The 12,020-nt window shown below is 42.1% G+C and overlaps 1 protein-coding gene across 2 annotated transcripts in view; it reads left to right on the plus strand.

The window, feature by feature from the left end:
* The window catches only part of adgb (androglobin), a 117,774-nt gene that overhangs the window by 77,322 nt on the left and 28,432 nt on the right, over positions 1-12,020 (plus strand). For both annotated transcript variants that reach the window (XM_036985453.1, XM_036985454.1), the window contains exons 24-28: positions 2,962-3,055; positions 6,303-6,434; positions 6,593-6,746; positions 7,003-7,187; positions 7,409-7,575. In XM_036985453.1, the coding sequence (XP_036841348.1) occupies positions 2,962-3,055; positions 6,303-6,434; positions 6,593-6,746; positions 7,003-7,187; positions 7,409-7,575 (732 nt within the window). The remainder of the gene's footprint in view (positions 1-2,961; positions 3,056-6,302; positions 6,435-6,592; positions 6,747-7,002; positions 7,188-7,408; positions 7,576-12,020) is intronic.

Genomic DNA, 12,020 nt, shown 5'->3' on the forward strand with positions numbered 1-12,020 from the left:
CAGCTGAACACACCATCCCCACTGTCAAACATGGTGGTGGCAGCATCATGGTTTGGGCCTGCTTTTCTTCAGCAGGGACAGGGAAGATGGTTAAAATTGATGGGAAGATGGATGGAGCCAAATACAGGACCATTCTGGAAGAAAACCTGATGGAGTCTGCAAAAGACCTGAGACTGGGACGGAGATTTGTCTTCCAACAAGACAATGATCCAAAACATAAAGCAAAATCTACAATGGAATGGTTCAAAAATAAACATATCCAGGTGTTAGAATGGCCAAGTCAAAGTCCAGACCTGAATCCAATCGAGAATCTGTGGAAAGAACTGAAAACTGCTGTTCACAAATGCTCTCCATCCAACCTCACTGAGCTCGAGCTGTTTTGCAAGGAGGAATGGGAAAAAATTTCAGTCTCTCGATGTGCAAAACTGATAGAGACATACCCCAAGCGACTTACAGCTGTAATCGCAGCAAAAGGTGGCGCTACAAAGTATTAACTTAAGGTGCTGAATAATTTTGCACGCCCAATTTTTCAGTTTTTGAAATGTAAAAAAAGTTAGAAATATCCAATAAATGTCGTTCCACTTCATGATTGTGTCCCACTTGTTGTTGATTCTTCACAAAAAAATAAAGTTTTATATCTTTATGTTTGAAGCCTGAAATGTGGCAAAAGGTCGCAAAGTTCAAGGGGGCCGAATACTTTCGCAAGGCACTGTATGGTCACTGTGGGGATGACTTCATCAAGTGCATTGATGAAACCCATGACTGATGTGGTAAACTCCTCAATGTTATCTGATGAATCCCTGAACATACTCTGCTCTGTGCTAGCGAAGCAGCCTTGTAGCTTAGCGTCCGCTTCATCAGACCACTTCCGTACTGAGCACGTCTCTGGTACGTCCTGTTTGAGTTTTTGCTTGTTAACAGGAAGCAGGAGGATGGTCATGATCTGATTTGCAGAAAGGAGGGCGAGGGAAGGCCTTAATTAAAAGTGATTCAGAGTATCTTGGTAAAAGTGTGATAAACAGAATTTCAGGAGTTAAAGTCCTAGAAACAGCCAATAGAAACACTTCCTCTGGGTGAGCGTTTTCTTGTTTGTTTATGGCCTCGTTGAGTGCCTGCTTGGTTCCATTCTCCTTTTGTGGTAGGATGTAGACAGCAGTAATCATTACAGATAAAAACGTCTGCAATTTCCCATGAGATATTCTAGTTTAGGAGCAAAAGCTTGAGACTTCCTTCACACTTGAAGCAGCGCACCAGTTGTTGTTTACAAAGAGGCACACCTCCCCCTTTTGGTCCCCTTTCCGGCCGTGACAAAGCATGGAGAAACACTTGAGTATTATGTCCATATCGCCCGTCAGCCAAGTTTCAGAAAAGCATAGAATATTACAGTTTTTCACGTCCCGTTAGTAGGAATCTCTCAAACAGAGCTCATCCATCTTGTTCTCAAGTGGCTGGACATTGGCCAGTAAAATGGAGGGGAGTGCCGATTTGATTTTCTCTGCGTCTTAGTACAACAAATACTCCAGCACTCCTCCCTTGTCTTTGCTTGCACTGAAATTGAGGTTAAAGTTAGTAGCTGTCAATTTATAATTCAAATGTACTTGGCTGTGATAATGGTGTGAGCTTTCTGTACAAACAAATTAAGGATAAACACGGAAAAAGTCACAAAATAGCAAAGTCGGGTTGGACTTTCTCCATCGGTGTCATCTTATTCTCTCTCTCTCTTTCTTCTCTCTCTCTTCTCTCTCGCTCTCTCTCTGCTAAGAGTTAGCCCTGTGCCCTATCTTTGGGACTCTGGGCTGAAATAGAGACTTATCGATGAGTATGCCACTCTCACTAATAAACCCTGACAGGTAAGGTGGTGGGGGGGGCAGGACAACACACACATTCATGCACACACACATCGACCCACCCACCTGCACCCACTCGAACATCAAAACAGCTCTGTTGTGACATGTTTACGAGTTGAGGGAGAGCAGCGAGGGGGGGAGAGAGGAGGATGCAGAGCTAGAGAGAGGGAAAGAAAGGGATAGAAGGAGGGAGGGTGTTTTTTAGGTGAGGGATATGAACAGACTCTATTTATTGCCAGGGCTTGAGGGTTACTCTGTCCTGTCCAGCCTGTCAGAACACAACACTAAGGCCTGGAGCAGAGACATGAGATTCCAGTACTCGCCTAACTCCCCTCCTTGTTCCACTACACTCACAGACTTGTCATTTAGGAAGACACACACAGATTCCATCACTGGTACACCACACTGGTTGTTCAAGAAACTAATTTGTTTCTACCTAGATACCATATTTATCATGACGACTATTCCAGTCTCTGTATTTCCAAGCCTTACATTTTAAACCCACTGCATGCCTCAAAGCCCTTTAGGAACACATGACAAATAATGACATCAACAACTGATGTCTCAGGTTAAGTACAGGCCACTCTGTCAGTGTTTTATCATTAACTACCTCGGATGCGCTGTCTGTCACAAACAGCCATCTCTCTGCAAGACTACTTTTTCATCTCCCAAACCAGAGCCCAGCCCATAATGGCTCTTGATTTGGAGAAGATGAGAAACGCCTGTCGTTAACTTTCTCACGCACACGTGCAAGCTTGCACGGCGGCGCACACACACCTCAGTAGCATAGCCAGGGAGATACAGAATGAAGAATTACATATTTTATGAATTGATCCAGTACATGGCTCGTGTAACAGGGATGAGTGTCTCAGTGAATTTGATGTTTGAATGTGTTTTTTTCTCTTTCGTCACAAAAAGAATGCATCTGGCACTCTCCCTCATCTTTTTACCTTCCATTAAGTCAAGTATTATAGCAATGTGTTCATGTCTTTGGCTTCAAGGTGAATGTCTTTCATCTTTTATGTATGTCTGCTGCTTCTTAACTGAGCGTGGTGTGTGTGTGTGTGTGTGTGTGTGTGTGTGTGTGTGTGTGTGTGTTATATGTATTATCTAGGCACAAAGGAGAATCTCAGTGCCTCAAAGACACTTCAGGAGATGTGGGCTAGTGTGGAATCGGATGCAGAGAAACACGCAGTGTCTTTATTGAGGTAAATTATTAATCAGCTAGCTCAACATCGCACACATTCACAGCTGAGCACACAACACTAAAACCCAATCTCACACAGCACACGCAAACATGACACATCTAATTTAGCCAACACACTGCATACTTGTGTTTTCTTCCCAACACTGTAAAGGGGATACTGTGAATTTCACAGTAGCTTACAGGTAGCTCGGTGGCAATATGTTTTTCATATTTCAGTACACCTACTGTGATATAAATACGGTATCGAAGCAGGTACTGCGTAATGACATACAGTACAATACCATAAAATGTACTGTATTATACTGTAATAAAGTATGCTGCCGTAATTGGAATTAATTAATGGGTGAAGGCATTAAATGAATTGAGGGGAGAGGTTTGTATTTCAAAATATTTACTGTAATTACAAGCGATTGGTTCGAACAGGTTGGCTGATAGGTAAAGTGTTTACACATTACAGTATATTAGTGAATTGTTTCTGTTTTATATCACTTGCACTTCTAGAGGCCTTGACAAAGGCATCCAAACTGGCAGCAACTACAGGGCAACACAGACTCAGTCTCACTGCAGAATTTCAAATTGCTCCAAACATCACTTTTCTAAGTGTTTTTGTTGCTCCTACTGCTCTATATCATTCAATTTCTCCAATTTCTAATTTATAGTGTTAGTGCAATGATTTGAAGTACCCATAGACTTGCAGTCATTAGCGTTACCCATAGACTTGCAGTCATTAGCGTTACCCATAGACTTGCAGACATTAACTTTACCCATAGACTTGCAGTCATTAGCGTTACCCATAGACTTGCAGACATTAGCGTTACCCATAGACTTGCAGACATTAGCGTTACCCATAGACTTGCAGACATTAGCGTTACCCATAGACTTGCAGTCCTTAGTGTTACTCATAGACTTGCAGTCATTAGAGTTACCCATAGACTTGTAGTCATTAGCGTTACCCATAGACTTGCAGTCATTAGCGTTACTCATAGACTTGCAGTCATTAGCGTTACTCATAGACTTGCAGTCATTAGCGTTACTCATAGACATGCAGTCATTGCACTAACGCTGGTTAGCAATTGCTCTAGCGCTAGTTAGCAACTTCCTTCAAACTACACGCAGAGACGTAAAAATGGTATCCACGAGTTCATCTGACTCTGGGGATGTAGATAAAGGGCCTCATTGTCAAAATCTCGAAGTATCCCATTAAGGTATGGATTAAGGTTTGGGATAGGTTTAAAACATTATGTTTAGGCACTCATTCCAAATGGTTAAGGTAAGCATTAAGGTTTGGGATAAGGTTAAAACTCCCACCCAAAAAAGTTTCAACACGCAACCTTCTGATCCCTTACCCATGCTTAGATGATGGTAATGTTGCCCCTAGTGGCCGGGTCTGGAAGCATTTTTCGACGTCTTCGACGTCGATCTTGAACGATCTGTCTGCCAAATGGACATGGGGCACTATATCCAAATAGATAAATTGGTGCAGCATTCTCACTCACGAGTGCAACAATAAAGCCTCTTACAAGACACGCCTCAAAATATGTTAATTAGCCAGAAACAGCAATACCATGCACCCACTAGTGGTCACGGTTTTGTATTCTGTTGCGTGTAATTTAAAGTACCATTCGAAATGCAGAAATTCTTTCCCCACCCATAACAATTTCCCACAGTGCACCATAATTTACGGTATGCTGCAGTAAACGTTTCAGAGTATTTTACTGTTGATAACACCCAAAATGATTGTATAATTTACCATTTTTCATTACAGTGCATTGTTGGGTACGTACAGCAATATGGCTTGGCACACTGTTATGACACTGTGCCAGCTAGGTGCATTGAGGCAATTCATTTAGCCTCTTTCCATGCGTGCCCAGAGTCTGTCCCTATCCTCCTCAGTGAGTCCTATAGCCATGGCTCAGCCTCACGGTAGAGGGGAGGTGAGTAGTTTTCCACATTGTGTTCCATCGTCTCCTGGTGGTACCATCTGCTGTTTATCCTCTCTCTGCTCCATTCGGCTCTTTGAGTCTTCTGAATGATCCGTCGTCTGAGGGTGAGGGGTGTGTGTGTGTGTGTGTGCGCGTGTGTACGCGCATGCGTGTCCGTGCGTGTGTGCCGCATGCCTCTGTTTGTGTGTAAGTCAGATCTCACTGATCAATGGAAGCCCCCAGTACAGAGTCAGAGCTGTGAAGTGTTTTCACTCTCCTTAAGAGAAGAACCCAAAGAGAAGCTCCCCATAGTATACTGCGCTTAAATAAAATGACCACGGTGGTGTGGTGTGATGAAGAAATATTACAATGATAATACATAATTGTAACTGTATTCTTCTGGAGAGCTCATAATAGACAGATTTTGCACATGTCCTGTTTCACACATTGATCATGCCTGTTCGTTCAGTATCATATCTGAGAGAATTCTGGCCAAATGTATCTGCCTCATATTCTGTTTAACCCCTCATTCTCTGTTTGTTTGACCCTCTCTCTGTGATCCCCCCCCCAGTCTGTTGAGCCCAGTGACAGGCTCCAGATAGGGGATGAACCGTCTGAAGGCACTGGGTCACCCTGGTACAAATCAAGAAAAATCCTCCGCTTCTAGCATGTGTCCATCTCCGCACCTTGTAACTCTTACTCACCTATAACCTCTTGGGTGCTCGTCTCACCAAACACAGACAAACCCTGTGTTTGTCAACTCAAGACTCTTTGAGTGAAGTTGACAAAGTGAGGTTACACTGTCATATAGTAACTCTCAGCCCTCCATATAAAAGTTATCTCCCCCCAGGGAGTTTTAGGGCCGCATGTATCAAGTGTCTCAGAGTAGGACTGCTGATTTTAGGATCAGTTTCACTTTTTAGATCACACTGAATAAGATAACATGGACATCGGGGACCTGATCCTAGATCAGCACTCCTACTCTGAGACGCTTCATACATCGGGCCCCTGATCTGCCCTACCAAGCAAAAAGGCAGTAACTGCTCATTTGGTTGAAAATGAGTTAATGTCATTTTCGATACATGAAATACATGCTTAATCATGTGGACAAGTATCCTGCCTCCATTGTATTGTGTTCAGGAGAAAATGGGGGTCATGTTAAAAGTAACTGCATAAAGTTACTGTGAAACAAAGGTAAATAAAAGCCATTTTTCTCAGTTCCACGCTAAGAACAGTTTCTGTTTATGCAGTATTGGAGTGGACCTAGCCCCCATATGCAGCACCTCTTTCCCTGATAGCCATGGTTGTTGTGTCTTTATTGTCCAGGTACATCTTCAGTAACGATGAGAGGACAGCTGAACTGTACCCCTGTCAGGAGGATGAGTGGACCAGAATCACGTTCACCGACTACTCTGTCCCTCTGCCTGAACTGGCCAACTCCTGGCTACTGGTCTTCAGGTAGAAGACACACACACATACTCACACAACACACGGATAAAGCACCGACATGTTATATATGAATGTAAAATGTTTCGCTAACACCCACATGATCCTCCGTTGTTAGTGTTTTTTTTTATGTGGTAGTAAAACGTCATTGTGAGTGCTGTGTGTTCCAGAGAGGTGTTCTTGGTGCATAAAGAAATGCTGCTCGTGGCTAAGGTCTACTCCCCAGTCTCCTCCTGTCTGCTCCACGTCATAGACAACAACACGGGAGAGGAGCTACCCAGAGTCTTCCAGAGAGTAGAGCCCCACGTCTACAAACACAACCAGGTCTCAACATTAAACAAACTACTGTACATTCAACCTCTCACAAACACAAACTGTATGTTATACTGTACGTATATGTATATGTGTATATGTATATAAAAAAACAAATCGTGTTTTTGTGCTTTACAGTGTAGGAATGTGGCACTGTGAGTGCGGCACTATGATAGTGCTGTATATGCAGTGTATGTGTGTGGGTGTGCCATGTACTTTTGTGTGTGTGAGAAACTAAACCCCGTGCCTCATACCCACCTCCCTGTAGCGTGGATACACCTTTGTGGCGGAGGCCCACACCCCTGACACACCCCTCGTGGGGGCCAAGTGGAGGATGCGTCTGATTGGCTCATGTGATCTTCCTGACCTGGCACGAGAGGCTCCACTCAACAACTTCTCTGTGAAGGAATTCAGGGATTACTACATTCCCAATGACAGGAACGTCATCTGCAGGTAGCATATCGGAATAACGACAGAGTAAAACATACGTACTTAGGTTGGAAGGTGCCTAATTTAATTGTAATCAATATGATTCACCGGGAATTCATAATTGCCTGTTGTCTGTGTTTTGTGCTAATCACATATTGAGTGAGGGCATAGTTTTTCCTGGTCAGATCACATTGTCTGGAAAACCTTCTGGCCCTACCAATATTGAACTCTGTATATTACGACAGGTATTCTGTGAAGGTGACCGCGGACCACGCCGGTACGGTCCAGTTCCAGACGTCCAAACCGGATGTTCACATCCGCCTCTCCGTTCTGGACCATGAGGAAGTGGTGGCTAGTAACACTGGGAAAGGCCACGTGGTCATCCCGGTATACCACTTCCATCCTAGCAATCGTGAGTAACATTGTTTTAAGGTCAGATGGAAGACAAAAAGTGCTTCTTAGAGGAGTCATTGTATTTTCATATATTTCCTGTGTCACTTGCAATCATGATTGACAGGGTAGATATTAGCTCAGTATGTTGTAGAACATGTCAAGCTATTCATTCTGTTCACAAAGTACTGTATTTAAATTACTGTGTCTGTAACAGTCATTTACTGTACATATGTTTTTTTTTGTATAAATAATCGGGCCACTGTGTGACATTAGATAAACATTTAAATATGGTTTGAAACTAAAATATGCAGTTCCACATGGTTAGAAATAAATGTTCATATATGCAAATTGGCCCATAACTCCACCTATACAACATCATAGGCGAATGATATTGGCGCCGGGTTCCTAACCAGCTGTGCTATTTTGTTCGTTTTTTCGCGTTGTTTGCAACTTAGTTTTTAGCTTGTAAGGCCATAAGCAAACAAGAAAATTCTCATCTAGAAACGGAGCTCCTAGTGGTCGGGTACTTTAATGTAGGCAAACTTAAATCCGTTGGACCTCATTTCTACCAGCATGTCACATGTGCAACCAGAGGGAAAAAATTCAAGACCACCTTTACTCCACACACAGAGGACGCATACAAAGCTCTCCCTCGCCCTCCATTTGACAAATCTGACCATAATTATATCCTTCTGGTTCCTGCTTACAAGCAAAAAACTAAAGCAGGAAGTACCAGTGACTCGTTCAATACGGAATTGATATTTACTTAAAAATTATAAAAAAAACAAATGATACTACAATCAAATGATGGTAAATCAGCTTTTTTAGTACTTACGTGGATTGTACTAAAATCTGTGCTTTATTGAAGGGACACATTTATATTGGAAGTTTTACAGAATATGCAAATCAACTGTACTTTTGCTAAAATACCAGGCTGTTTTGGTCATTTTTATTTCAGAAAACATTATTTATATGTCTTATGATGTTTTGATAAGAATTAAGGTGATATTGGGCTATGATTGTTGCTTTTCCAATAGTTTCTTCTTGGGGTCAAAATGACCTCAGTTGGTGATCCATGTATGTAAAATATGTTGATAGGATGAGGGTTAAAGTATTCAAATGTGTTTAGTATTTGGTCCCATATTCCTTGCACACAAATGACTACCTCAAGCTTGTGATTCTACAAACTTGTTGGAGACATTTACAGCTTGTGTTGGTTGTGTTTCGGCAGGGTAGCCTAGTGGTTAGAGTGTTGGACTATTAACCGAAAGGTTGCAAGTTCAAATCCTGACAAGGTACAAATCTGTCGTTCTGCCCCTGAACAGGCATGTCGTTATGCCCCTGAACAGGCAGAACCCACTGTTCCTAGGCCGTCATTGAAAATAAGAATTTGTTCTTAACTGATTTGCCTAGTTAAATAAAGGTAAAATAAAAAAATAATGTTTTGTCCAATAAGAAATGAATTGTGAATAATGTATTGTGGAGTCACTTGGAGTCACTTTTATTGTAATTAGGAATAGAAAATGTTAGAACATTTCTACATGATACTACCATGATTATGGATAATCATGAATGAATCGTGAATAATGATGGGTGAGAAAGTTACAGAGGGACAAAGATCAAAATGCTTATCTCTCCCATTATTGGTAATGGTAAGAGGTTAGCATGCTTTGTTTTAGCCTCTAACATTCAGAAACATCTCATCTACTCACTTAGAAAGTCATTTCCTCCAGTCATCAACCCAAAACACAACCAAAACAAATGCATCTAACGAGTTTGTAGAGTCACAAGCTTGATGTAGTCATTGGGGGTGGCAGGTAGCCTAGTGGTTAGAGCGTTGGGCCAGTAACCGCAAGGCTGGTAAAAACCTGTCGTTCTGCCCCTGAACAAGCCTACCGGGAACCCACTGTTCCCCGGTAGGCTGTCATTGTAAATAAGAATTTGTTCTTATTAACTGAGTTGCCTAGTTAAATAAAGGTTCAATAAAAAAATGCGTGCTGGGAATATAGGACCAACTACTTTCACTTTTGACTACTTTGGTACACTATAAGGGAAATTTGTCCAAATACTTTGGACATCTTATGATATCTTCAAATAGTAAATCAGATATTAATGGAAATAACCTCAAATAAAAGGTGACATTCTGCACTGTCACTGCAAATGAAACAATTGATCTTGAATCCAAAATGCTGGAGTATAGAGCCACATTTAACATTTTAGCATCACTGTCCAAATACATACGTAGGGGAGGGTAAGGTATTCTGTTTATGTGAGTGTATGATACTACCCATTTGTTGTCAGTGTAATGGTGACTGTGCATTTCCTGCTCAGATTCTGCAGTGCCAGCGTTTCTCTCTCTCGGCCACACTGCGAACATCGCAGCGGCATCACTTCATGGTGATGTCTGTCTGTTTGTCAGCCTTTAAAAATGCCCTGGCTCTCTCGGGATATACGGTCTTTGTCCATACAGCCAGCAGGGTTCTCAGTATATCGCGCAGACAGGAATAACCCCTCTGGGAAGAAGAAAGGCGGGGGTGTATGTTTCATGATTAACCACTCATGGTGTGATTGTGTTAACAAACAGAAACTCAAGTCATTTTGTTCACCTGACCTAGAATACCTCACAATCAAGTGACGACCGTATTTCCTCCCAAGAGAATTCTCTTCGGTTATAGTCACAGCCGTGGATTTTCACTCTCAAGCCCTCAAAGAACTTCACTGGACTTCAAGCAAACTGGAAACCACATATACTGGGGCTGCATTTATTGTAGCTGGGGATTTTAACAAAGTCAATTTGAGGAAAATGCTTCCGAAGTTCTTACCAACACATTGAACATAGCACTCGCTCCGAGAAAACATTGGACCACTGTTACTCAGCTTTTCAAAATGTCTACAAAGCCCTCTGCCCTCCCTTCAGTAAATCTGATCACGACTCCTTTTTGCTCCTCCCTTCCAAAAGACAGAAACTCAAACAGAAACTACCCATGCTAAGGACTATTCAACACTCGTCTGTCCTACCGGAATCCACGCTTCAAGATTGTTTTGATCACGCGGACTGGGATATGTTCCGGGTAGCCTCTAAGAATAACATCGACAAATACATGGATACGGGTCTGAGTTTATCAGGAAGTTTATAGGAGATGGTGTACCCACTGTGACTATTAAAACCTACCCTAACCAGAAACCGTGGATAAATGGCAGCATTCGCACAAAACTGAACGCGCAAACCATGGCAAGGAGACTGGGAATATGGCTGAATACAAACAGTGTAGTTATTCCCTCCGTAAGCACTTGTTGGTTGCTTTTCCTTCACTCTGCTGTCCAACTCATCCCAAATCATCTCATTTGGGTTGAGTTTGAGTGATTGTGGAGGCCAGGTCATCTGATGCAGCACTCCATCACTCTCCTTCTTGGTCAAATAGCCCTTACACAGCCTGGAGGTGTGTTGGGTCATTGTCCTGTTGAAAAACAAATGATAGTCCCACTAAGCCAGATGGGATGGCGTATCACTGCAGAATTCTGTGGTAGCCATGCTGGTTAAGTATGCCTTGAATTCTAAGTAAATCACTGACAGTGTCACCAGGAAAGTACCCACACACCATCACACCTCTTCCTACATTATTTATAGTGGGGACCACTGAGAGATCATCCGTTCACCAACTCTGCGTCTCACAAAGACACAGCGGTTGTAACCAAAAATCTCAAATTTGGACTCATCAGACCAAAGGACAGATTTCCACCGTCTAATGTCCATTGTCCGTGTTTTTTGGCCCAAACAAGTCCTTTCTTCTTTTTGGTCTCCTTTAGTTGTGGTTTCTTTGCAGCAATTTAACCATGAAGGCCTGATTCACGCAGTCTCCTCTAAACAGTTGATGTTGAGATGTGTCTCTTACTTGAACTGTAAAGCATTCATTTGGGCTGCAATTTCTGAGGCAGAAACTTCTCCTCTACAGCAGAGTTTACTCTGGGACTTCCTTTCATCATAGAGCTTGATGGTTTTTGCGACTGAACTTGAATAAACTTTCATGGACTGTAATTTCTCTTTGCTTAATGAGCTGTTCTTGACATAATATGGACTTGGACTTTTACAAAATAGGGCCATCTTCTGTATACCCACCCCTACCTTGTCACAACACAACTGATTGGCTCAAACTCATTAAGGAAAGAAATTCCACAAATTAACAAGGCACACCTGTTAATTGAAGGGCATACCAGGTATGAAGCTGGTTGAGAGAATGCCAAGAGTGTGCAAAGCTGTCATGGTGGCTACTTTGAATAATCTCAATTATAAAATACAGTGGCAAGAAAAAGTATGTGAACCCTTTGGAATTACCTGGATTTCTGCATAAATTGGTCATCAAATTCACAAGTCACAACAATAGACACACATAGTGTGCTTAAACTAATAACACAAATTATTGTATTTTTGTAGTCTATATTGAATACGTCATTTAAACATTCACA

Source organism: Oncorhynchus mykiss, chromosome 8, assembly GCF_013265735.2.
Source record: "Oncorhynchus mykiss isolate Arlee chromosome 8, USDA_OmykA_1.1, whole genome shotgun sequence".
In the NCBI taxonomy this organism is placed as follows: Eukaryota; Metazoa; Chordata; class Actinopteri; order Salmoniformes; family Salmonidae; genus Oncorhynchus; species Oncorhynchus mykiss.